The sequence below is a fragment of the Emys orbicularis genome, chromosome 8 (assembly GCF_028017835.1).
Source record: "Emys orbicularis isolate rEmyOrb1 chromosome 8, rEmyOrb1.hap1, whole genome shotgun sequence".
NCBI classification, from domain to species: Eukaryota; Metazoa; Chordata; order Testudines; family Emydidae; genus Emys; species Emys orbicularis.
In genome coordinates this window covers 2186193-2213794 of record NC_088690.1, presented here as the reverse complement: position 1 = coordinate 2213794, position 27602 = coordinate 2186193, and the positions used below count along the sequence as shown (strand labels likewise).

Genomic DNA, 27602 nt, shown 5'->3' with positions numbered 1-27602 from the left:
GGGTTTTGGGTGCAGAATTGTTGGGTTTTTGGCACAGAATTGTTGGGTTTGGGGCGCAGAATTGTTGGGTTTTTGGCGCAGAATTGTTGGGTTTTGGGTGCAGAATTGTTGGGTTTTTGGCACAGAATTGTTGGGTTTTGGGTGCAGAATTGTTGGGTTTGGGGCGCAGAATGCCCTCAGGAGTAATATAATACACCCACTGGCACATTCCACAGGCATGAATTTGGATCAACCTGCATAACTTGCTCAGGCCCTCACAACTCACGGATAATGTGAAAACCACAAATTCAAACCAAAGCCCCATCATAGCACCAGGTCCAGCCTGCATTTCCCCCTCTGAAGAGTAACGTCTCGTACCCAAGTCTACTGCAGTGTGCAGCAGGGTTTGCACCCAGCGATTTCCCCACAGGAGAGGTGACAGGAACACTTCACTGTCTAATCCATAGGACGTTTCAGACTTAGAAACATGCTTTCCTGCCTACTACGGATGTGCTGATTACCATCAGCTTGGAGTGCAATCAATACTAAACAAATAAATTATTAATTGCTTCAAGTAATTAAATTTATCAAATCCAAATAAATATAACTGATATTTTATGTCACTGCTTTCCAAGCCCAGGCTCTGAAGGGCCGATATTGATCAAGGGAGGGGAGACAGATGTTTCCCATGTTAGCAGCTGAGGAGGTCTGGGTTTGCATTAATGTCAGGCAAGGAGCAGAGTCAAGACCCTCTGATGAAGAGTAAACAGGCAGCGTGCTTGGCCATTTAATTGTGGGTCAGATCAAATATGAAGAATAAACATTTTAAAAGACACGCATACAAACCCCCACCCCCCGCCCCGATCTTTCACGGGAAGCCTCATTCATCTTGGAGCTGTGGCAGAAACCCAAACCCTGCCCCAAAGAAAAAGAAAAAAAACCCAACCACAGTAAATTGTAACTCATTAATCAGTGCTAAAAAAATGCTCAGCTAGCTAGTAAATATTTAAAAGCCAGTGAGGGCGAATATTTGAATCAATGGGAACTAAAGCTGTGTTCAAAGTTTTTCTTCCTCTATTTCTTTTTTAATTGGCCTGACCGGCAATTTGTCTACAAGCTTCTAGTTAGCGGGTAGCAAGCCAGCTTGCTGGCTGGAAGCCTCGTTTGGAGGGAAGTGCCCGGCTGTGAACTAAACGAGTGAGCTGGAGCGTCCCTCGGTGCACTCTGCGGATCTGAGCGCTGAGAGAACTCCTTTTCATCCCAGGGTTTTGCTTTGTCCCCAAAGGAGACAACACTTAATTCTTTCTCTTCCAGCCATCTGGCCCCCCCACACACACACTTAACAACAGGACAATACTCAGTCCCCCAGCACGTGGGACAGGGCTGCATGCTCCCACCCTTCCTCCTCTCCCGTGGCCAAGTGCTCTGTTACCACGGGGGCCTGCTCCCGCATTAAAATAACAACTCATCACTCCCAGACAAAAGTGTTATGGGGGAGTTAAGGCTGAGAGCACAGATAAACCATTTAGAGTAAAATACATTACAGAAATGTTGTAATTATCCCCAAACCAAGCACAACAAACCCAGGAAATTCAGAGTTAGAGGTTAAGCTTGAAAGCAATCCAAACCCACTAAGGTATGGAAATGCAGTTACGACACCCAAACCACCTTAACTCTGCCCTGCAGCGACACCACGTAATAACCATATGATTGGGGTTAAGGCTTGTTAGTGCTTTGGGGCCTAGAAAAGAGTCCAAGGATTTTTAAAGGCACATTCTATTTTTTCTTCTCTTTTCTCCCATAGTGTTGCACCTCCCACCCCCAGTTTCCTTCCCTCCTGTCTCCCCACTTCTCCCTGCATACGCACCCCACCCATGCCTCGTTTCCTCTGCAGCCTAAAATCCCCTTCCGAGGAACTCACAACAAATCACCCTCTTTCAAAATGTCCACCCGCTCCAGCTGTTCTCAATGGGACTGATGCTACAGGCTGCCCTCAGTTAGGACACCCTCTTTAACACGGCCACTGACTCCACGCTGCCCTCACGGAGACGTCAGGAAGCGGCAAGGAACTCTGTGAGGAGCAGGTGACAGGAGGCCATTTCTGCCTATGGCCTCCGTCCCACTGAGAACAATAGGGGCTTGCAGCCATTGTGAATGAAGGCAGCTTGTGGGACTCCCTGACAATTATTCTTCAGCATCTGTGGAAGGAGAAACAATCAGCTACGAAGAATAATGGCAATAAGTGACCACTGATCCTAAAACAAACGTCTTTATGTGCAGGCGATGCACAAGATTTCCGTGAGCTTCAAATAGACGGGAAGTTTGAAAAGTCTGTGTCATTCTATTATTACGACCACTAAAGACAAATCAAATCCAACACTGGAGACTAATGTTCTTCAAGGAACAGGTTAACATTAATTTTAAGTAACTAAACAATTAGTTTCAATTAACAGATGAATTCTAAGCAATCCATTCTATAGCCAAAGAGTAAGTGCTGTCATTTTGAGGAGGATCAGGGGCATTTTTCATACAAAACAAAGAAATTTAATCCCTGCTCTGAGTGAAAAATTCAACTTGGCCACAACTGTGGAGTAGCAACTGGTGCCTAATAAAACATAACATAAAAGATACAGCTGACTGCAAACAACAACACCTAGGTCTGATACAGCTCTTCTCACAGACAGGCTTACCAAGCAAGAGGACTGGGCAGAGGGAGAGAGCCCAGGGTCAAATCCCTTACACCCAGCCTTGACAGTAAACACTGGAGCTTCGAGTGCTTTGTACAAACGCCACCCCTCGCACCAGAGCGGTTGCTTCCCTTTGTCACTTGCGTGCTGTGGGGTGTGTCCGGGCCTGGCTGCGAGTGGTGTACAGAGCAGAGAACAACAAGGCCCAGGTCAGCAGAATTTGCAATTCTACATTAATGCTGCTTGGCACTGCTACAGTGCCTTACAGGTTCAAAAGCACCGCACACACTTCAGCTCGGGAATCCTCAGCCCTCCCAAGGGGGGGGGGGCCGGCGGGGGAGTCTCTCAGTCCCATTTTACACATAGGAAAACTCAACCAAAGAGGTTCAAGTGAGTGGGCGAAGGCAGCAAAGGGAGTCCGTTCCACAGCCGGACTCAGGACTCCGAAATTCCCAACTCCCACGTTCCGCCCGCTCCCCTAGACTGCCCTGCCCACCCTATACAGCCAGAGCCCACAGCACTCCCATCCGGCTGTTTGGCCGGAAGAAAGCTGCCGGCTCCGCCAGATGGTTCTGTCACCGACATGTTGCTGCTCCGCTTTGCTTCCAGTTAAAAAAAAAAAAAAAAAAAAAACTCCAGCCACCCCTTATTAGTTTTCAAAATCCAGCTCAATCTCCGTAAATGACTCTATTTATCTTAGTGCCGGAGAACGCATCAGCCGTGTCTCCATGAATCTTCACACGTGTGGCGCCGCCCCAGAGCCCACGTACCAGAGACGGTGACCACCCGACCGCATTGCAAAGCTGAGGGCAGTGGCAGCTCCTCAAGAAATGGGATCGCCACAGCTCGCACTCCTTGGTAGCCTGCCTGAGCTAGGCCACAGCTAACCCACACACACAGCCGGCATGATTCCCCAGAGACCGCTCTCTGCTTCCCAATGCATTCTGTGCAAGGGCCGAACATCTCCTGACATCAAAGGAGCATCCCCTGAAGCAGACCAGAAAATGTACCGGGCTAGACAACATATCTGCTTGCCCACCATCACCATGACGACAATAAAGTAACTAAGGGTGCTTTTTACTTGCTTATACAAAACGATGCTCTTTTCCCAGCAAATGGGATTTTGTAAGGCTGCTCTCGAGGTCTCTGAGAGCAGTCAGTCACACAGGTGGGTTCCCTGGATCAATACTCCCCAGCCTCTTGCTAGGAGAGAGATGTCGACTCTCGCACATAAAACAATGTGAGGGTTTATTACTTGTTCACCCTGCGGGGAAAACAGGCACTTGGGGCTTCTCAAACCAATATTTAGTGAAGTTAAAAAAATGCACCCGTGACGGACCAACGTGTGTGCAAGTCGCCATGGGAGAATCTGCCCTTAAAGACATCTTACAACAATCCATTCACATCTACACGCTAGGAGGCGTATTACATTCGGCTGCAGGCTCTGTTTGGGCCAGGCAGCTTCCCTTGGCTTGGCTGTGTGGGTCTGACTGCTCAGGTGACGACTACCAGTCACAAGCCATCGCCAGGTTCAGGTGTTCGCATACAAGAGGGCCTTTGACTTTATAATGTAAAGCAGAGCTGGCCTATCGCTCAAACACAGCCAGCGTTCCTGGCTACAGCCCACACTGCTGCTGGAGACCAGACTCTGCTTATTTTAGAGGCAGGATCTTGATTTTCCACAGCTATAAAAGGGGAACGGATAGGAGTAGAGAGACAGGGAGAAAGATATTAACAGCGGCCCCAAAGGGCCAGGGCAGCAGCCTACCCTCTGGCTCCGCAGCGTGACACCTGCAGATTTGAAGTCGGGAAACTTGATGCCAGCAGTCTCAGGAACAGCCTGAAAGAGATTGAGACAGGATGTGTCGACGGAGGAAATGCACGGGGTAACACAGAGGCTATCTGAAGGGGAAACACCATTTCCTGACACACAGCCACCTGCTAGAGCTGAAGGGAAGGAAAATCCCAAGCAAACCCCATAGAAACCACTGAGGAAAATACTCAGCTCCAAGAAAATCTCTGGAAAACACAAGGCCACCTTTGTGCAATGCTTTCCACTGAGTCAGCCAGCCACCGCACGAGGGCGTGAACCCCAACCAACGCACCTCCGATGGGGGAATGTGGCCACATTACCCCCGTCTAATTTAAGGCCCAACTCAGCAGCTGAAGGCACTCAGCACTCACAGGATCTGGCCTTTCCACTGCGAGCCCTATGGGGCAGGAGCCAGGCAGTCTATGATTTGTACAGCTCCGAGCACCTTCATGTGGCTCTATATAATATGGACTGTTCTCCTTGATTGAGGCCTGCATTTTACCATGTATTCAGTCATTCATTCGCAGCTTCCCCTTTCCCTCCTCACACTCTGACCACGGCTTGCCTCTCTGTATTGCTTGGAAGGTGCTCACTGGCGAGCAGGGCACCTGATTCAGCAGGCGAGGTTTGGTTGGGGGTGTTTTTTAAAGTGCAATCCTGCAGAATGCTGTGCGACTGATCAGAGCATTGGGTGAACAGCCTTTTTAAATGACAACTACACCAACCTGAAGATATCAGTGGGAATAAAATACCTGCAAGATCTTTTCATGTTTGGCTTTCACCCTTTCTGCCCAAGTAACAAGCTCCGGAGCTGTATTCTACTTCCCTTAAATTCCCCCTGGAGTTTCAGCTGGAGAAATCTCTCTTCTCTCCCTTGAAAGTCACCAGGGTATCGAGTCACTTCCACAGACAGCAGCCACATTTCTATGCTAGAGGCAACTGCATTTCACTAGCAGGTGCATGATCCCCAGACATACAATCTGCTAGGCCCTCTGGAGTGAACAAGTGCGACACAACCCTAAGGGAACCACTAAGGGAGATACACCTGTAGAATATGATCTGGTGGGTTCTGTGCTCTCCCTGTCAACCGTCTCTCTCTCCTGCTCACTCGTATCTCCCCCAAAGGAAAAGCCATCTCAAAGTCCTGGCTGCTCCAACCACACAATCAGTCACGCTGCTGTCTAATGTCATTTCTCAGAGGCTCTCCGGTTTGCTCTTCCTATTGTTCCCGGATTAAGACTACAAGGACAGTGACTCAACTCCCCGGGTTTCCTGGTAACAGTCACCACCTGAGTCAGAACTCTGCCATGTGCTATACAATGCATCTCACCTCTTGCCCCTGCCTGGCCAGCCCAGCGCTGTGCCGCGTGGACAACGGGCAGACCAGGCAGTAACGGCACTCACAGTTAGCCCTAAGCAGGGAGTATTTGACCCAGTAACTGGGTGACACAGGCCAAATAATCAGTCCCTAAAGGCCCCAGGCACTGTCGTTTCTAAATACAGGGGTGGCCAAAGCATGCCCCCGCGGCCAAACAAACCCATCGAGTTGCACCAGCCATTTTAATGTTTGGTAGGTGCAGCCTACAGCTTGGATTCTGGTGGCAGCACAGGGGGTGGGAGACCTGTAGTCTCCAGAACACATTCAAGACAATGCGCCCTGCTCCATTTTACACAGCGTGGCCCTCAGCCAGGCCCCCGGGGGCAGTGGGGATAAAACCAAGGCTCTTGCTCAGCCGAGTCAGCTCTGACTGTGCCGAGTGCATAAGTAATTAAAGGGGTTCTCCTGCCTCGCACGCCTGTACAAGCTGTAAACGCTTCAACCTCAATTGACTCTTTGGTAAATGATTTTCCTTTGTTGGAATGATGCTGATGCAGCTCTCGATTCAAATTCTTAGTTAAAATGCAATTTTTGTTAACGTCTCCCTGCTAGAGTTGGTAATTGACTCCTAATGGACTCTGTCATGGTTGAAATGACGCTCGTGTAACAACAGAAACCGCCTCCCTGCCTGCCCTGCCACACGTACCTGGGGACGTACATGCAGCCAGACGCCAGCCCACAGCCGCCACTCAGGGGGGCGCAGACCAAACCAGCTGGGAGCTTTAAACACCTTTGATGCCATTTCCCATCACCACCCCTGTTCTGCTCCCACCACTTCTGGGTTCTCTCCCCTAGAACGCAGGACGCTCAGGCAGTGGGCGAGCTGTGCTCTGCCAGCCAAGGGAAGCTCACAGCACTGTGCCCTGGCTTCATGGCCCAGAGACCCCCTTTTTGGAGCAAGAAGGTGCCTGGTGAGTAGCTGGGCAAGCACCATGAAGCAACAACAGCCAGCAGTGCCCTTCTCCTCCCTCCACCCACCCTGCTTCAGCTAGAGGAGAACAGTCCTGGCTGCGGACAGCGGCACAACGCGCCCGCTGCTCAAAATGCAGTGGAGCACCAATTCCCAGCGATCGGGTGGCTCGGCTAGCTGAGTTGGGTGCAATTTCATAGTTCAAATAACCCCTAGCATTCCACAAACATGAACTGATCCAGCATCAGGACCCCTCCTGGGAGGAGAGTAAGTAGCATCACCCCCATCTTACCTGGGGAAACTGAGGCACAAGGGGGGGGGAGACAACTGCCCAAAGCCACAGAGCGGGTCAATGGCAGAGCTGAATTGAAACCCACAAATCTGGGCTCCCTAGTTTCTAGACCACATTGCTACTGAAAATATACCTGGCTTTGGGTCCAGACAGCAGCCTCCCCCCGCCCCACCTGAAGCCCAGCACCTGGCACTGGCAGGACGGGACCGGTCCTGGGAGGAGAACTCAGGGAATAAATGTTACCCAGTGACAGCAAAGACAAGCAATGTTTACAGGCTTCTCTGTCTCTTTCTTCTGCGGCAGCTTCTTCTTGGGAGCCTTGCGTTCCGCTCGCCTCTGCTCGGTGGTGGTGTCGGCAGCGGTAATGAGTTTCTGCAGGTCTTGGGTTCTCTTCTCTCGCTCTTTCTTCCTGGCTTCAATTTTCCGCAGCTCCTGGATCAGATATTCCTCTTCCGCCACCTGCCGGCCAGAGCGAGGGAAGGCAGTTAGAGCAGCCGAGGCGGCAAAGCAAGGCAAGGGGGCCACCTACCGACAACAGCTCTGCTCCCACGCCAGTCCTGCACCGCCCAGTGGCCCCACACCTGGCCCTGCACACAGGTTTTAGCTTCCTTGCCTTACCCAGCCCAGGCACCCAATACTGCAATTCCAGCAGGCATTCAGGGCCCAGCGGGTGGCTGCTAGATCCCACCCTGGGCCCAAGTTACTCCCCTGACAAACCCGACCCCTTGGTTTTTCCTTGAAGAAGAGAATTCAGTGTGACTCGTTCTATAGGGCTCCTTGGCCAAACAGGGGGGACAAAAGTACTGTGGGGGCAGCACCTTGCATCACCCCAATGACTTCTGCTCCCCTGCACTGATGGGTGACATGGGTGACATGGCTCCCATGGGCCAAGGGAGACTAGCAGGACTGGGATAAACCGAGGGGCAGGAAGTCGGGTGATTAACTGGAGGGGATTGCTCTCTCTCACCAGCTCCCTGGGAACACGGAAGAGCTGTCCTGGGAGCACTGGGACCGTCTGCAGCTAGCTACCATTAATTAGCCAAAGAGGAAGATCGGAGCCTCATGTGCGACATTACAGTCCCCAGTGTACTCCAGCAGGACTGGCACTCCTACCGAAGAACCCGGGATTCGGCGCTCCGGCCTGCTGCCGTTATGGCTAGGTACTGCCTGCGCTCCCCAGAAGTCTGAGGCAGCTGGGGGGAAGCCCAGCAAACGCACACCCTGGAGAGAGTTGAGCGGCGGCCAGGGATCAGCCCTTAGACCCAGGGAAACAAGGCCCGGGCCATGACCTGTGCTAAAGGCTGGAACCCCGTGCTGGGGTTAGAGCAGCCATTGTCAATTGGTGAGCCCCAAAGAAGCTGTTGCTAGAGATCATAACCCTGCTTCTCTCCTTGCCCCCCAACCTTCTGCCAAATAACTGTGCCAAATCATGGTCTCACTGCGCTCGGCCCGTCTGGTACAGCCACCTGTTACTCGCCAGACACACAAACTGTAAGCCCTGGAGGGCAGGGGCCACATCTTTGTGCCGTGTTTGTGCTGCGCCTAGCACAGCGGGACCCTGAGGCATGCCTGGGGCCCGTAGATGCTCAGTAATACAGATAAGTACTAATCCTACAGGGCTTCCTCTGTGGAAGGCCTTGTGGGCTGCGCTGGGGAAGTAGGATTGATGGTGGAGACAGTCTGGGAAGGGGAGTCCCGGCTGCCTTCCCGCACTCCCGCTGAGCTACCTGCTCTGGAGTCCTGTTGTACAGCCTCTCCAGCTGCTCCTTCCTACGTCTCTCGTGGCCGGCGTCAAAGACGGGGATTTTCAGGTCGGTGCCCGGAGCAGCGCGGACGTTGGCCAGCTTGGCGCAGATGTGGTAGTACCGTTCCTTCAGGTCCTCCACTGACCTTTTCTGTGGAATACCCCGCAAAACGGACAACGTTACAAGAGGGCTGAAGGAAACCTGGCTCCCAGCCTTTGGGGGAAGGAGACCACGCCTCCAGAAGCAAGGCTAGGGAGAAGACATGGCAGAGAGTGGAAAGGCCTGTCCCTCCTGACTGGCCCAGTTTCTGGGAGGGTCTGTGCAGGTTCCCGCACGCTGCTGTAAGCACCCTTTACTACGTGCCTGCCACTGCTACTGTCTCAGGGTTACAGAAAAGGGCTGGAAGTGAAGAGAGCTGGGTTTAGCCTTGACAGTCACTGATTCATGGTGTGACTGGGAGAGCGCCTGTACCATGCCTCAGTTTCCCTATCTCTAACATGAGATGAGGATACTGTCCCTCCTTTATAACGTGCTTTCAGATCCTCCAGGCAGGTGCTACAGCCCTACGTCACCAGTGTTATCCCTGTCGCGCTGCTGTTTCTCTCTCCTGCTGGCAGAGGCTGGCACATGCAGAAGGGACCCAAAGCTTCCTCCTGACAGCCCACAAGATAAAGCTGTTCTCAGACAATGGGGCCTGGTGTTTGAGCTCCCAGCCACAGGCCTGGATTTCACACAGAGCACGTGACAAATGCCCTGGGGCCCCGTGACAAAGCACTAGTGATTCACTCTCTGCGCTGCATTGTACCGAATGAGGTCTGAACAGAACGTGACACAGGGGTGCAAGATGCACCAATTCCCCTGGGTTCCCCTGCCTGGCTGGAACCGGGGCAAGGAGAGCCCGGGCTGCCTCAGCTGCCCTTTGTGCTTTGTTATAAAGCTAATACTCTGTCCTGCTACCGCGCCCTTCAGCAGAGCATCTCCCAGGCTGTTACAAGCTTCAGAACCAGGCAGTGACTCCGTTTCCCCCAGAACGCTCCCCTACCTCACAGGTGTCAAGTATCAGGGGGTAGCCGTGTTAGTCTGTATCTACAAAAACAACAAGGAGTCTGGTGGCACCTTAAAGACTAACAGATTTATTTGGGCATAAGCTTTCGTGGGTAAAAACCTCACTTCTTCGGATACCTCACAGGGAAACAGGGTGGGGTAGTAGTTAGTGGAGAGGACGAAGAGTCAGGACTCCTGGGTTCTATTCTCAGCTCAGTGACTTGCTCCTTCTTCACAGGCCTGACAAAGACTCGCGCAAGGTCACGGCACAAGTCAGCAGCAATCGCTGGAGAAGAACCCAGGATGCTGGTTGCTCACAGAACACTAGATGATCTTCCCACCCAGAGGTGAGACGCGAAGCCAGGAGTCCTGACCTCCAGGCCTCTGCACTCCCCACTAGCTTAGCCTGCCTCTCTTTCGGTGGCTGGTGAGTTGTTTTCCTGGCAGGGACAATTTTCTCAAGGGATTCTGACTTCCTAATAAAATGCAACAGGGAACTGACGCGAGTTGTGGCGGATTTAATTATAAACAAAACGAGCAGTAATACCCTGTGCTGGAAATTCAATATTCCTCCCTGCCAATAATTCATTCTTTTCCCCTAATTAAGTTGATACAAAGGGTAATTTGCTCCTCCCGGCTGCACGTTCCCGGCGCTCACCTTGAACTGCTGGTGGTCGTAGCGGTCATGGATCACCACGAAGCGCAGGTCGAACCTGCGGGAGAGGTCGAAGAGGTGATCCGTCTCTGCCTTGGTCCAGGCGTCGTCATGCAGGTACAGCTGATACTCCTGCTCCGAGTACACAGGCACCTGCACCGTCTGCACAGGGAGAGAGAAGGGAGGTGTCTCACTCATTGGGCTGCCCCCCACCAATAGCTGGGACCTCTCTCGAACTGCCCTACCGGCGGCAGAGACGGAGCAAACCAAAACCACTGGGCACAGACGGGCAAGGGGGTCATGAGTCTTTGCCCAACTGGTCCCCTTACCCACCCAACTGCACCCCCTGTGGACACTCACGTGCCCCATGCCCCGAGGCAGCCACTGCCACGATGGAGCTATGGGGCCAAGTGGAAGGGGTCACGTGGGATCCTCCGTCCCTGACCTGCCAGGGTTTATTTGGTAATTATCCCTGTGCATTTCCAATGTGCCCACTGCCACAGTATCCAAGCACCAAGAGGTCCAGAAGACCTGGCCAGGCCTCCCAGCATGGTTTCACTTCCACCAGCCCCCAGCCAAGGGGAGGTGTACGACCAAGAGGGACCTCTCTGAGAGGCAGGGACTCGGAGTCAGGGTCTCAGACATTATGTTCTGGGGATCGTTCTCCTCTCAGGCCAACCGTGTTCCCCATTCCGGCTGCTCTCCGAGAGGGAACGACATGGCCCGGCAGTGGTCACCAGGCCCTAGCCTGGAAGCCCTGACTCAGGACAGGCTGAAAGCAAACAACCTCGTGTTCACAGCTACCCTCCTCCCTGTTCCACAAAGCCCTCCCAGCCCAGTCCGTTCTCCCCTCCAGCAGCAACACCTGGGCATTAACTGTGACCTAGCAAACAAGGAAGCCTCCTGCGCCGTCATACACCCCCCCCAGCAGACTGTGAGCCCCTCCTACAGCCAGCACCTGGCCCTGTATTCCCCCGGCACAAAGGTCCGAAGGTTGGCTGTGGTGCAGCTAAGGGCCACCAACCCAGCCGCCACCATCACTGGCCCTTGCGCGCGGACAGCGGGCCCACACTCCTGAGTCCCCAAACGCCGTCAGGGCAGGGAGCACAAAGCCAACGCCGGGCTCAGCCCCCAGCCTGCTTTGACAGGGTTGGACACTGGACGCCAGCACATCACTGGCATCACACGGATGCTCAGAGAGCAGCAGAAGAGCCGGCTGAAGTCACAACACATGGTAACGCAACGGGGTGAGAGTAGAGCCTGCATCCTGGGGAAAGGGCTGCTCCCTTAACCCCCACCCCCCTACACGCCCACCCCCATCGAGTCCGGATGGCAACTTCTCGCCTTCACAAAAATACCCCCCCACACATTTTAATGGGTCCCCAGTGCCAGGCACCTGAGCAGCACACTCCCCCTGGAAACCCAGATCCCCTGCCAAGCCCCAGGCCAAGCATACAGAGCATCTGCCCCAGCTCCAGACACCTCGGAGCAGCATCTCTGAGGGGCAGCCCCTTCTGTTCACAGGTGACGGGTCTGTCTGGGCACAGGGAGGCAGCCTGTCAGCTGGCCGTGCACTGGGCAAACCTCGCGGCACTCAGGAAGCATCTCTTAACCATGGAAATCAGGGCAAGAGCACTGCCTCAGACGGCTTATGGGACACCCAGACAGTGGGATCATTACAGGGGCTGGGAACGGACCAGGCTGGGGAGCGGAGGAGAAGAGATTGGCTGGCTCACCGATTTCGGAATGGGCCCCAGAGCCTCTCATCCACCCAGGGACTGCTACTCTCGGACGGCGAGGGGTCTCTGAAACAAGAGCTGCTGGCCCAGCAGAAATGGCTTGCGAGAACAGCGGGTGCTTTTGAATTGTGAGAAGCGGGGCGGAGGCGGGGCCATCCCCTGCCGGTGTTAGCTCAGTGCCACGTCGCAGCAGGATGGCCAGCATGAGCAGGTGGCTCTGAATTTCTCAGAGCCTCCCGTTGCACGAGCGCTTCACTGCACAGATACACTCACTGAGGCGCCAATCACCAAACCCTTTGCAGAGGTGGATGGCCAACGTGTAGGGCGCCAACACAGGAGATGCGGGTTCAAGTCCCTGCTCTTCCCGTGTGACCCTGGGCCAGTCACTTGGGCTGTCCGTGCCTCAGTGCCCCGTCTGCTGCCCTGTCTCCCAGCGGTGCTGAGAGGAGAAATACATTTAAGACTGTGGCCACCAAGGGCCACCAACCCAGCTGCCACCTGCTCTCTTCCCCACCATCACTGGCCCTTGCGCGCGGACAGCGGGCCCTCACTCCTGAGTCCCCAAACGCTGTCAGGGCAGGGAGCACAAAGCCAATGCCGGGCTCAGCGTTGGGAATATATTCCCAAATATTATGGGAATAGGGCCACAGAAGTACCCCAGGCCTGCAGAAAGGTGCTGGCAAGGCAGAGCTGACAGCCCCTGGACCCTTCCTCACATTTCCCTGACCTCCTTTGTTTTTGGCTTTAGACCTGGGAGAGGCACAGAGACCGCCCTGGTCTTGATGGCTGGTGGCCACCCTGGCACAGGTGTCCATGTGCTGATCTGATCTCTGTTAGCAGCCTCTGACACCAGTGACCATTTGGGGACGCTGGTGCGCTGCCCATGGCATGCCCCGCCAGACTTGTGCTCCAGTAGATCACGTGTGCCTCCCAGAGAGGTCCCAGAGGAGGATCCTTTCCCCAGGAGCTCTCTCCCGTGGCATCCTCCATGCCTTGTCACAAAGGGAGCGTCCAGAGGAGGCGTGGAGAAGGCCTGGGCTGCAGCGCAGAAACAGGCTGACAACGCTCCGTTCTCACATCTCTCAAAGGCCCAGACACTGCAGTGCCTGTCAAGTGCTGGGCTTGGAGGAGAGCTGGATGGCTGGCAGAGTGGACAGGACTGAAATGAGATGGGAACGGCCCCTCCAGACGCCAGACGTTGTATCTGCTCCTTCAATTCAGGGGGTTGTATCTACCCTCAGAACAAGGAGCACAAGCTTGGAGCCCTGCTGGATTTTTGGCTTCTCCTGGAGTTCCAATCAGTAGCAGCTGCGAACGAGGCTTTCCCTCCTCACTGCATGGCAAGAAGATTGTGACATGGACATTACTCAGGTCTTGGTCACTTTCAGACCCGGAAACCATTAGGGCTACTGCTCATCTGGAACACTCTCCACTTCTGGTCACCCGTCTCAACAGAGAGACAGCGAAAAGAGACGGGATTCAGAGGCGGGAGCAAGAATGATTAGCTCAGGGAGGAGACGAATGAGAACATAAGAATGGGCACACTAGATCAGACCAATGGTCCATCTAGCCCAGTATCCTGTCTCTCTGACAGTGACAAGTACCAGGATTTCAGGGGGAGCACACAGAACAGAGCAGCTGGAGTGACCCACCCTTGTCTTCCACTCCCAGATTCTGGTAGTCAAAGGTTTAGGGTCCCCAGAGCATGGGGTTGCAGCCCTGACCATCTTGGCTAATGCCCACTGATGGAACCTCCATGAATTTATCTAGTTCTTTTTGAATCCAGGTATACTTCTGACTATCACAACATCCCATAGCAATGAGTTCCACAGATTAATTGTGTGTGATGTGAAATAGTACTTCCTCTTGTTTGTACTAAACCTGCTCCCTATTCATTTCATTGGGTATCCCCTGGTTTTTGTATTGCGAGAAAGGGTAAATAACACTTCTCTATCCACTTTTTCCACACCAGTCATGATTTTATAGACGACTATCACATCCCCCCTTTGCGGTCTTCTTTTCTAAATGAACAGCCCTAACCCCTTTAGTCTCTCCTCACATGGAAGCCGTTCCACTCCCTTGATCATCTTTGTTGCCCTTCTCTGAACCTTTTCCAGTTCCACCATATCCTTTTTCAGATGGTGCGACCAGTACTAGACACAGTATTCAAGGTATTTATATCATGGTACTGTATTATGATTTGTTTGGTCTTGTTTTCTATCCCTTTCCTAATGTTCTGTTAGCCTTCTTGACCGCTGCTGTGTATTGAGGGGAAGTTTTCGGAGAACTATCCGCTGTGACTCCAAGACCGGCTCTGGGACCGGCTCGGTTCAACATCTTCATCAACGACTTAGATATTGGCATAGAAAGTACGCTTATTAAGTTTGCGGATGATACCAAACTGGGAGGGATTGCAACTGCTTTGGAGGACAGGGTCATAATTCAAAATGATCTGGACAAATTGGAGAAATGGTCTGAGGTAAACAGGATGAAGTTTAACAAAGACAAATGCAAAGTGCTCCACTTAGAAAGGAACAATCAGTTTCACACATACAGAATGGGAAGAGACTGTCTAGGAAGGAGTACGGCAGAAAGGGATCTAGGGGTTATAGTGGACCACAAGCTAAATATGAGTCAACAGTGTGATGCTGTTGCAAAAAAAGCAAACATGATTCTGGGATGCATTAACAGGTGTGTTGTGAGCAAGACACGAGAAGTCATTCTTCCGCTCTACTCTGCGCTGGTTAGGCCTCAACTGGAATATTGTGTCCAGTTCTGGGCACCGCATTTCAAGAAAGATGTGGAGAAATTGGAGAGGGTCCAGAGAAGAGCAACAAGAATTATTAAAGGTCTTGAGAACATGATCTATGAAGAAAGGCTGAAAGAATTGGGTTTGTTTAGTTTGGAAAAGCGAAGACTGAGAGGGGACATGATAGCAGTTTTCAGGTATCTAAAAGGGTGTCATAAGGAGGAGGGAGAAAACTTGTTCACCTTAGCCTCTAAGGATAGAACAAGAAGCAATGGGCTTAAACTGCAGCAAGGGAGGTTTAGGTCGGACATTAGGAAAAAGTTCCTAACTGTCAGGGTGGTTAAACACTGGAATAAATTGCCTAAGGAGGTTGTGGATTCTCCATCTCTGGAGATATTTAAGAGTAGGTTAGATAAATGTCCATCAGTGGTGGTCGAGACAGTATTTGGTCCTGCCATGAGGGCAGGGGATTGGACTAGATGACCTCTCGAGGTCCCTTCCAGCCCTAGAATCTATGAATCTCTTTCTTGAGAGGTAACAGCTAATTTAGAAACATCATTTTATATGTATAGTTGGGACTACGTTTTCCAATGTGCATCACTTTGCACTTATCAGTGTTGAATTTTATCTGCCGTTTTGTTGCCCTGACCTCCAGTTTTATGAGCTCTTGAATAATTTTGTATCATCTGCAAATTTCACCCCTTCACTGTTCACTCCCTGAACGCCCTCTCACAATGCAAGAATGAGGAGACACTCAATTAAAGGGAAAGGCAGAACATTTCAAATGGAAAAAAGGAAAAGCTTGTTTGCCAAACAAATGAACCAACCTGTGAAATTCACCTCCACCAGATCTCATTGATAAGAGCCTAGCAGGATTCTAAGACCCATTAAACCCATATATGGGTACTGAGAGCAGCCAGTCGGGTTAGCTCAGATAAAAGGTAGGGAGGGAAACCCTTGTGTTTCATGGCATTAGCTGAACACTAAACGACAGGAAGCAGGACAAAACTTCCCTTTGGGGCAGGGACGGTCACTTACTACGCGTTTTGCCCAGCACTCAGCACAATTGGGCCCTTAATGGGTTGGCCTCTCGGTGCCGCTGCAGTATAAATGATAAATAATTAAAAGAACAGCAGCAGGCTATTCTACAAATCTCCCACTGCAGGGTTTTTTTAACTCTGAAGTGTCTGGCACTGGCCACTGTTGGAGACAGGACCCTGGGCCGGATGGACCCTGGGTCTGATCCAGTCTGGCACTTCCCAGGGAGTGCAGCTGCCTGGCTCCTTAGTGGGGGTTTTTGCATGGAGCTCAGCAGGCTGACACGAAATCGAGCGGAGGGGGAGCACTGAGATTGGAGAGGGGTCTGGAAGCAAGTGGGGATGGAGAACCTGGTGGGAGGGAGGGAGAGAGATCAAACGAGGGCCTAAGCAGGAGGAACTGTGACTGAGACTGTGATGAAAAGACTTTAAGGGGAAAAGAGACGGGCAAAAGGGGTCAAGCTTGGGGAGGAAATGGGCAAAGGAGTCTGCACCCACTAGAGCACACTCCCCTCCAGAGCCTGGAACGGAACCCAAGAATCCTGAGTCTCACCATTCCTCTGCCACCAGCAATATCTGTGTAACCCAGTGGCAGAGTGTTTTATCCCCCTCTAATGCTGGTCCATGTAGCAGTAGTAGGTTGCCATCCTCGATCAGTTACTCTCTTAGCTCTAGTGGCAGAGGTGTGTGTGGAGGGTCTAAAGGTTCCAACGCTGCTGATGACCTGTGTGGGTGTGAATATGATGCCAGGTCATGAAATTTGTTCCTTCAGTTTGATTTTAAAATCTAGGAAGTTACACACAAAAACGAATATTATGAAGGCTGCAAAGCCCAGCCCTCCAAAGTTAGGAAACGCCAGAGTTCAGGTTGCCTCTTGTGCATATGCAGGATATAGTCTTTAATTACATGGTCACATATTATTTTTCTACAGGACCCTGCCTCGTTTGGCACAGGCTGGCCCTGCCCTGGGGACGAATCAGGGCTGTGCAGTGAAGGAGGCTGTTGTCTGTAGGACCCGGCCTCGTTTGTTGGCGGAAGAGAAAGGATGGTCTCATGGTTAAAGGAGCTGAATGCTGCCCTGGGGAACCAGATTCTATCCCTGCCCCTGACACAGAGTTCCTGTGTGATGTCGGGCAAGTCACTTAACCCAAACTTTTCACAGGGGTCCCTGTGTGCTCCTCATTTCTGGTGCCTGACTTGAGACTCTGGGGTCTGATTTGCAGAGGGGCTGAGCATGCAGCTGCAGCTGGTCAGTGAGAGCTATGTTTGGAACATATCAAGTGTTGTATAATGTTAAATACTCTGAAAAATCAGGTCTGAGCTGTCTCACGTTGGGCACCCAGAATTAGTAAACACTTTTGGATTTTAACCGCTCTGTGCCTCAGTTTCCCAACTGTAAAATGGGGAAAACAACACCCAATCACCTCAGAGGGTGTTGTGAAAATAAACTCATTCACGTCTGTGAAATACTGAGATACTCTAGTAATGCATCATAGCAAAGCCCAGGAGGAAATTAGTCATTCTGTCTTCAGAGCAGGGTTTGAATAGTGTGCTGTAAGGCCTGGGGCAACACAATGGACAGCTGCTCAGGAAGTGAGCCTCATCCACCCTGACGAGCGCTGAATGAGGGCGGGGTCCTATGGAAAAAAATAGTATGTGATCGTGTCACTAATGACTATCATAAGCACATGAGCAAGGGGGCAGAATTAAGTTGCCTAGGCAACCTTAATTCTGGTATTTCCTAGCTCTTCAGTGCTTAACTTTGCACCTTAATAATGTTCTTTTAACACTTTTCTTGTGGGTTTTAGTGTTTTTATTGAAATATATGTACTCACTGAAACACAGCCATGTCTGACACAGAAGACAGCAGCTATTTATAACAAAGCACAGCAGCATTTCAAATTGGACAGTTTGTGACTAACATCAGCTACGCACTCTAGGACAGGAAGCAAAGTATACTGTACTTAGTGCTCCGCGTTTTCAGTTTTTACCGATTTTCACCGATAAATTAATAAGTTGTTTTTAATTAATGGCGTTCCATTTTTACTGATTTACACCCATTTATCAATTCACTCAATTTTTGGGGATTTTTGATTTAGTCCGAAGTGGAGCACAGGATCTGGTCCAAGAGGTGAATATAGCTGGACCGCTTGGTAATAGTGACCATAATATAATTAAATTTAACATCCCTGTGGCGGGGAAAACACCACAGTGGCCCAACACAGTACCATTTAATTTCAGAAACAGGGACTACACAAAAATGCGGAGGTTAGTTAAAGAAAAACTAAATGGTACAGAGCCAAAAATGAAATCCCTGCAAACTGCACGGAAACTTTTTAAAGACACCATAATAGAGGCTCAACTTAAATGTATCACCCAAATTAAAAAACATAGTAAGAGAACCAAAAAAGTGCCCCCGTGGCTAACCAACAAAGTAAAAGAAGCAGTGAGAGACAAAAAGGCATCCTTTAAAAAGTGAAAGTTAAATCCTAGTGAGGAAAATAGAAAGGAGCATAAACTCTGGCAAATTAAGTGTAAAAATATATTTAGGAAGGCCAAAGAAGAATTTGAAGAACAGCTAGCCAAAGACTCAAAAAGTAATGGCAAAAAAATTGTAAGTGCATCAGAAGCAGGAAGCCTGCTCAACAACCAGTGGGGCCACTGGCCTATTGAGATGCTAAAGCAGCACTCAAGGACGATAAAGCCATTGCGGAGAAACAAAATGAATTCTTTGCATTGGTCTTCACGGCTGAGGATGTGAGGGAGATTCCCAAACCTGAGCCATTCTTTTTAGATGACAAATCTGAGGAACTGTCGCAGATTGAGGTGTCAATAGAGGAGATTTCAGAATAAATTGATAAACTAAACAGTAATAAGTCACCAGGACCAGATGGTATCACCCAAGAGTTCTGAAGAAACTCAAATGTGAAATTGTAGAACTACTAACTGTAGTCTGTAACCTATCATTTAAATCAGCTTCTGTAGCAAATGACTGGAGAATAGCTAATATGATGCCAATTTTTTAAAAAGGCTTCAGAGGTGATCCCAGCAATTACAGGCTGGTAAGTCTGACATCAGTACCGGGCAAACTGGTTGAAACTATAGTAGAATTGTCAGACACAGAGATGAACATAATTTGTTGGGGAAGAGTCAACATGGTTTTTATAAAGGGAAATCATGCCTCACCAATCTACTCGACTTCTTTGAGGAGGTCAACAAGCATGTGGACAAGGGGGATCCAGTGGATATACTGTACTTAGACTTTCAAAAAGCCTTTGACAAGGCCCCTCACGAAAGGCTCTTAAGCAAAGTAAGCTGTCATGGATAAGAGGGAAGGTCCTCTCCTGGATCAGTAACTGTTTAAAAGATAGGAAAGACAGGGTAGGAATAAATGGTAAGTTTTCAGAATGGAGAGAGGTAAATAGTGGTGTCTCCCAGGGGTCTGTACTGGGCCCAGTCCTGTTCAACATATTCCTAAATGATCTGGGAAAAGGGGTAAACAGTGAGGTGGCAAAATTTGCAAATGATACAAAACTACTCAAGATAGTTAAGTCTCAGGCAGACTGCGAAGAACTACAAAAGGATCTCACAAAACTGGGTGCCTGGGCAACAAAATGGCAGATGAAATTCAATGCTGATAAATGCAAAGTAATGCACATTGGAAAATATAATCCCAAGTATACACATAAAATTATGGGGTCTAAATTAGTTGTTATCATTCAAGAAAGAGATCTTGGGAGTCATTGTGGATAGTTCTCTGAAAACATCCACTCAATATGCAGCGGCAGTCAAAAAAGTGAACAGAATGGTGGGAATCATTAAGGAAGGGATAGATAATAAGACCGAAAATATTATATTCCCTCTATATAAATCCATGGTACGCCCACATCTTGAATACTGCATGCAGATGTGGTTGCCCCATCTCAAAAAAGATATATTGGAATTGGAAAAGGTTCCGAAAAGGGCAACAAAAATGATTAGGGGTATGGAACGGCTGCCATATGAGGAGAGATTAATCAGACTGGGACTTTTCAGCCTGGAAAAGAGACGACTAAGGTGGGATATGACAGAGGTCTATAAAATCATGACTGATGTGGAGAAAGTAAATTAGGAAGTGTTATTTACTCCTTCTCATAACACAAGAACTAGGGGTCACCAAATGAAATTAATAGGCAGCAGGTTTAAAACAAACAAAAGGAAGTATTTTTTCATACAACGTACAGTCAACCTGTGGAACTCTTTGCCAGAGGATGTTGTGAAGGCCAAGACTACAACAATGTTCAAAAAAGAACTAGATAAATTCATGGAGGATAGGTCCATCAATGGCTGTTACCCAGGATGGGCAGGGATGGGGTCCCTAGCCTCTGTTTGCCAGAAGCTGGGAATGGTCGACAGGGGATGGATCACTTGATGATTCCCTTCTCTGTTCATTCCCCCTGGGGCACCTGGCAGTGGCCACTGTTGGAAGACAGGAGACTGGGCTAGATGGACCTTTGATCTGACCCAGTTTGGCCATTCTTATAGGTACATATTTTTGTTAAACACTAACACTTTACGTGATTGTTGTGTGCTGCAGCTCTGAGAATGAAGCAGTTCCGGAGTGGAAAACACAGAACACACAAACGATGGAGGTCAGAAAAATGAAGCAATGTTAATATAGCATTATGATTGGCTCACAAGAAGATGCTGCCTGCCTGTCTGTTTAGTGCAGTGCTGAATTTAAACAATCAATCCTCCACAGGTAAAGATAAGGTAAAAAGGTAAACATGGGGCAAAAAATGCAAATCTATGCCCAAATACCAATAAGAAAATCAGTAGTTAGAAATCAACAGAGGGTCCTGTGGCACCTTTAAGACTAACAGAAGTATTGGAGCATAAGCTTTCATGGGTGAATACCCGCTTCATCAGACGCAAGTAGTTAGAAATGTTCAAGGAAAGTAAAGACAGGCGCGAAGAAGATGCATTGCGCTGCACATACTGTAGCACTGAAGTCAGTGCTCGCGCTGACAGAATAAAGGAGCATGTCAAAAGCAAGCAACACAAGAAGCTTAAAGAAGAAAGCGAGCTTCGGGACAAACAGTCAATATCAGGAGCTTTCACCAGGGCTTTAATGAAAGGGAGGACACAGCACGAGTGTGTCAATGAATCTGTACGTGCTCTTTGTTTCGCCCAATGACCGCTGTTAATTGCAGAGGAGCCTATTGGTGACTTTATACGACAATCCTGTCCAACTGCAAAACCCCTTCCTAACACAGACAACCTCACTTGTAAGTATCTGAAGGAAAATGACGACACTTTGGTACCTAAACCGATGGAACGACTTGATGGAAATGTGGTGCCTAATCTGATTTTTGACAAGTCTCCTGATGCTTGGACCGTCCGATTCTTGGCCTTTTGTTTTCAGGTTTTGATCTCAAGGCAAATAAACCCACATTGTTTTGTGCCCACATGACATTCATCCCCTCTGCTGACCGCGTTTAGTCGACACAGCAATAACTGGCATGTTGGAGATGTACCAACTAACTTGGGAGAACGTGGTCACAACTAACACAGATTCTGCTTCCTGCATGGCACAGAGATTAAACTCCATCAGAAACCGGAGCTGCTACGTATTACCGGTCTTCTCCTCTGATTAACATTGCGCTGTCAGCAGCTACTGCTCCAGAGGAAATGACAGACGTGAAATCTGGCGTCGTGGGTTTGGGGCTGTTCTCAAGCATGCGAACAAGCTGAAGGCTTTGTTTTACATGGTGCGAGACGAGTGCAGAGCCGACTGCTGTTTACCTACCCTGCTGTGCCACATCGGTACTTCGCTGCCTGCCATGTAAATCATGCGTGGACTGGGCCACTGCATCTCCTAGATCATCCTGAGTTTGTTGGTTCTAAAGCAAAAACTCTGAAGAGACTGGCAAATAACCAGAATGACTGTGAGATTCTGTGCACCAAGATAATGGTCACTGTTGAAAACTTGGAATCAGCATGTGACACACAGAAAACACTGAGTTTTCTCTGACTACTGCCAACACGTTTGCCAATACAGACGTTTACCGGATCCTGACAACCAAAGTCTCAATTGAATTAAGCACAAAAGCTGCAGGAGAAAGATACAGCGAGAAAACCCAGCTGTTCCTAGAAATTCTTCTGACCCCGGAACATGAGAAAACAAAAAAGTATTCAAAACCTTCGACACAACACCCTGTGAGAAATGGGAGATGACCGCAGCCCGTAATCTGAACCTCAAAGTGTTTGGTGCCAAAGATTCTTTTTGGAATGTCATCCAGGTGTTGCACCCCTTCCTCAAGGTGAATTTTGCAGCAGACTACGATTGTTATGCCAGAGCATTTCAACCATTTACCACTAAAGATGAAATTTTAAATCTGAAAAGGGAATGTACTACTCACATGAACTTGCCTACCCCTGACAATGCAAAACTGGATGTGCTGGCTTTGTGGAACAGTCATCCAGACACACTTCCCAACTTCACCAAAGTGGCACAGCGAGCTTGGAGGGTACCCCCTGGACCTACCGACACTGAGCGCTTATTTTTAAAGTTGGACTACCTCCAAGACAGCAAGAGGTTCAACATGAGTGAGCAGACTTTTGAAGAACATTACACGAGCAAACGCAAACCAGGATTTCTGGAAAAGCTACTAGCGCTGAGAGACAAAATATACCTTTGTACATTTAAAAAAAAAAAAGCTTAAATTATAGCAGTAAAATGTGGATATTACAAAAGTTTTTTCGTTTTTCTCCCCCCCCCCCCGATTTTTTTATTTTTAACCCAATTTCATCCCAGTATTAACGTTTGGAAAATAAACACTGAAAAGTTCCCAGATTTTTTTTAATTTTTTTTATACAAATAAAAACTGAAAACACAGAACACTAACTGTACCGCACCCAACCAAAACCCCAGTGGAAATTTCAGGTAGGTGGAACGTAATTATTTGTGTTGTAATTTGGCGAGGAAACTGCAGCCAACACCCAAAATTTGTCACGTGATCCAGGGTGTCAAGGGTAAAGACCTTGTCTAAGTCTCATTCAAAATATGAGCCCTCTTGCTACACAGCACCTCCTAGAGCCATAATGGGGCACTGAGTCAGTGCTGATGCAGCGGGAACAACACTGCCACCTATTGAATCACCCACAGCACTCCCAGTACCACCAAGGCTGTACTGCCAAGCTCTGACCCCATTCCGAACCCACTTAGCCTGAAGGATCAGGTGAGACTGCAGCCTGAGGTCGCAGGCCAGACTGCAACTGAAAATGTTATTGCCCAATATAGCGCACTATAGTCCGTGTGTGGAAGGAAGGGACTTCTCAGGCTCTCATCTGAGACACTATGCAGAGGGTAGCTCCCTGCTGTGTGATGACAGCCAGCCTGTCCACTTCCCCCACCCCCACACGCTCCCACTTACTTTGTTGAACCTGGCGAAGGGGTAATCCTTTCCCTCCTCTGCAGCCCTCCTCCAGTGGTAGAACATCGCCCCGTCTTTCCTCGCGGGGTTGGTGAAGGGCATCCACTTCCAGGGCCGTACTTTCTTGGAACCCAGCTTTGCCTTGACTGTGCGGTAGCCCTGCGTCGTGTCACTGGGCAGCAGTGGAGGCGCATCCCTGCAGAGCAGAGAAGGCCAGGTTGAGAGAAGCAGCAGTCTGCACTGCACTGCACTCCTCTGGAGAGTCTTTGCTATGGATCCTGGCAGCGCGGTAGGTAGTGCAGGAGACCTAGGTTCAAGCCCCATTCCTGGTTTCGCACTCCCCAGGACGGACAGACACCACACACAGCTCCGGGGTGACACTCTGGCTTTGTGTCACGCAACAGCATCCACCCCCCAATCGCCCTGAATCAACTCAAGCCCACCGCTGATGGGCTCCAAAGGGGAGACAAAGCCACCACGATGTAAAGAGTGATGAGGGCGCAGAGCCTGCTAGCGAGGTTAGAGTCATTCTGTGTCAATGGAAAGGCACATGCCTGGCCCGGAAACGGAGCAAACAGCACGGAGGCGTTTGAAAGGAAGAGCTGTCTGGAAAGCAGACAGGCTAGAGACCTCTGGGCCGATGGCACAGTCCATAGCAAATGCCATATTTAGGGTTGGGACGGAATTTTCCCCTGGGTCACATTGGAAGAAATGTGGGGGGTTCGCCTTCCTCTGCAGCATGGGGCATGGGTCACTTACAGGTTTAAACTAGTGTCAATGGGGGATCCTCCATAACTTGACGTCTTTAAATCATGAGTTGAGGATGTCAGTAACTCAGCCAGAAGTTAAGGGTCTGTTACCGGGGTGAGTGGGTGAGGTTCTGTGCAAGGAGCCATGAGCAAGAGGTCAGACTAGATCATGATGGTCCCTTCTGATCTTAAAGTCCACAAGTTTGCAGCATAACGCTTGCGGAAACAAAAGCAGTTGTTACTCCCGGTGGCACATACAGGGGAATGAGATACAAAAGGGCATATATGCTGCCCCAGGCGATGTAGCTCTGGAGTGACTGCACTTTTCTCATCACATGCGCAGAGCAAAGCCTCCCCATTTTGGAATGAGAAAGAAATATAAACAAGAGAAACAAAAACGATAAAAAGCCTGGAGGAGATGAGACTCAAGGAGCTAAATTTTAGGGGCTGGACTGTCAAAGGTTCCAAGTGTGACTAGGCCAGGCAATGACAGACTGGAGCCAGGGGTGGGTGCCAGTTCTCCCATGAGACTGTGCAGAACACTAACCAGACGCGCTTACTTTTTATCGGAGTAGAGAAGTGCATAAACCTCTCGGTGCATCCCCTCCGGCCTCTTAAATGTCAGCGTCTCAGATGATTTCTTGGATTTTTTCTGAAACAGAAGATTTTGGTTATAGATTTAGAGTTTAAGGCAGAAGAGACCATTCGATCACACAGACTGACTTCTTCTATATATCACCGGCTATTATATTTCACCCAGTTATCCCTGTATAGAGCCCAATAACTTGTGTTTGGCTTCCAGAAAGGTATCCCGTCTTGATTTGAAAACAGCAGGTGATGGGAAATCCACCACTTCCCTTGGTAGTTTGTTCCAATGGTTAATTAATCACCCTCACTGTTAAAAATGTGTGCCTCATTTCTTATTGAATTTGTCTGGCTTCCGCTTCCAGCCATTGGTCCTTGTTCTGCCTTTCTCTGCTCGATTCAAGTCTTTTACTACCCGGAATTTTCTCCCCAGGAAGGTACTTATACACTGTAATCATGTCACCCCTCAGTCTTCTTTTTCATAAACTAAACAGACTGAGCTCTTAAAGTCTCTCACAGTAAGGCATTTTCTCCAGCCCTCAAATCATTTTTGTTGCTCTTTTCTGCACCCTCTCCAGTTTTTCAACATCTTTTTTAAAATGTGGACACTAAAACTGGACCCAGTATTCTGGTATCGATCTCACCAATGCTGTATACAGAGATAAAATCACCTCCCTACTCCTCCAGCTAGCGCTTTTTGAATATCGGGACATTAGAGCTCTTCTGTTCTTCTGGAGTTATCCTAGTATTCCAAGATTTATAAAAATTAACATCAGTGAGCCAGAGATCTCCTCAAGACAACTGTTTTACGACTCTTGGTTGCAAATTATCCAGGCCTGTTGATTTTTAAGTATTTATTTCTAGGAAATATTGTTTAACACCCTCCTTAGTTACTAAGGTACTGGAAACTACTTCAATGTCCTGCATCTTTCCAAATACAGAATAGAAATATTTATTGGACACTTCTACCTTTCCTGCATCATTAACAGTTTTACATCTCCACCTAGTAATGGGCCTATACCATTCTTGGAATTTCTTTTGTTACTTCTATTTATACACCTCTACCCCGATATAACGCGACCCGATATAACACAAATTTGGATATAACGCGGTAAAGCAGTGCTCCGGGGAGGCGGGGCTGCGCACTTCGGCAGATCAAAGCAAGTTCGATATAACGCGGTTTCACCTATAACGCGGTAAGATTTTTTGGCTCCTGAGGACAGCATTATATCGGGGTAGAGGTGTACTTTAAAAACTCCTTATTTTCCTTAGTCCTGCCATCTGTGGAGTTTTCCCTTATGACTTTAGCTTCCTTTATCAATTTTCTACTTTTGATATCTTCCTAACTTATATTGAGTATTATCTATTTCCCCTTTACTCCATTTGTCATATGTTGCTTCTCCCCAACTACTGCCTTCACTCTGTCATGGAGCTAGGATGGGATTTTAATCAGTTGTCCTCTTTCTTGATTGTGGCTTTTTGGCCATCTAATACACTTCTTTTAAAACTCCCAATTTTCATTCACATTTTTCTGTCTACATATTTCCTCTGAATCAATTTTGCTCATAATTTTCCTCAGCTTTGGGAAATTAACCCTTTGGAAGCACCAAGTATATACATTACCAGTTGGTGCTGTCCTCTGTTTGCTCATATTGAATGTAATCATGTCATGATCACTGGTCCCTAGGCAAACACCAACTTCCAGCACATTGATAAATTCACCTTTATCTCTCATAATGATGTCTAACATAGAGTTACCTCAAATTACTTTTGCATTAGAAAATGACCTATATTTTTTAGAAACACTAATGGTGTTTTACTACTGGCTGCGTAAGACCTCCAAAGTGTGTCTCCCAAACTGAAGTACCCCATAACACTGTTTATCTTTCCACACATTATAGATAGGTATTTAAGGAGTAACTCATCCTGGTCTCTGGTTTCCACTGGTGGCATATAACAGATCTGCACCAATACCCGGTCCCTGGCTTTGTTAGTTAGCACATTGATCCATATGCATTCAAGATCCTGTGGGTCTGAGTTATCCATAACTTTCATACAAGTGATGGGCTCTTTAAGGCAGAGTGCCCCCCCCCCAACTCTTTTACCCACTCTGTCCTTCGCACGCAGGTCATAGCTAGTGATTTTAACACCCCAATCATGCACATTCTCTCACCAGTTTTCATTAATGCAGTTATATCAGTCTTTGCACTGATGAGAAGGCAACCCCAGGAAGCTGCACTTCTGTGTGGAGATAGACATTTCAATGGAGAGGAAACAGTGGCTGGGGAGTGCTTTGAGTGCCGTGGCATTTTATTATTATATAGTTTCATCTCAAATTGGACAGTCTGGGACCTACTCTACAGTCATGGTTCTCTTGGATCTGGAGTTCCTGTCCATCTCTCTGTTTATATTGTCCCATCCCCATAGTGTCTGAGCACAACAATGCCCCTGTGAAGTATGGAAGAAGTATTATACCCATTTAACAGGCGGGAAACTGGGATACAGTGCAAATTTTCTTAATACAGACAAGGCCTAAATGACTTGCCCAAGGTCACACAGAGATCCTGTGGTCAAGCCAGAGACATAGCTCGGGGTCTCCCAAGTCCCAGTTTCAACGCCTTAACCCCAAAGCCTTCCCTTCTTGAGTTTGCCAGACATTTGGCATTTGACTGTTTAGATTTCCGACGAAACGTTTGGATTCTGTGAACACAACCCTCTGGAACACAAGGAGATGGGTAACTGAAGATACTGGGAAGCCAGGAGATGGACGTACATGTAAGATGCCAGATACTCCATGGAAATGCCAAAAGTAAACAACTGTAATA

The 27602-nt window shown here is 49.0% G+C and overlaps 1 protein-coding gene across 1 annotated transcript in view; it reads right to left on the bottom strand.

Moving 5' to 3' along the window:
- DMAP1 (DNA methyltransferase 1 associated protein 1) overlaps positions 1–27602 on the bottom strand; it is a 48444-nt gene that overhangs the window by 18463 nt on the left and 2379 nt on the right. The window contains exons 4-9 of the mRNA XM_065409458.1: positions 24753–24844; positions 23444–23639; positions 10507–10665; positions 8787–8954; positions 7333–7518; positions 4435–4506 (exon numbers count right to left, since the gene is read on the bottom strand). Coding sequence (XP_065265530.1) covers positions 4435–4506; positions 7333–7518; positions 8787–8954; positions 10507–10665; positions 23444–23639; positions 24753–24844 — 873 coding nt within the window. The remainder of the gene's footprint in view (positions 1–4434; positions 4507–7332; positions 7519–8786; positions 8955–10506; positions 10666–23443; positions 23640–24752; positions 24845–27602) is intronic.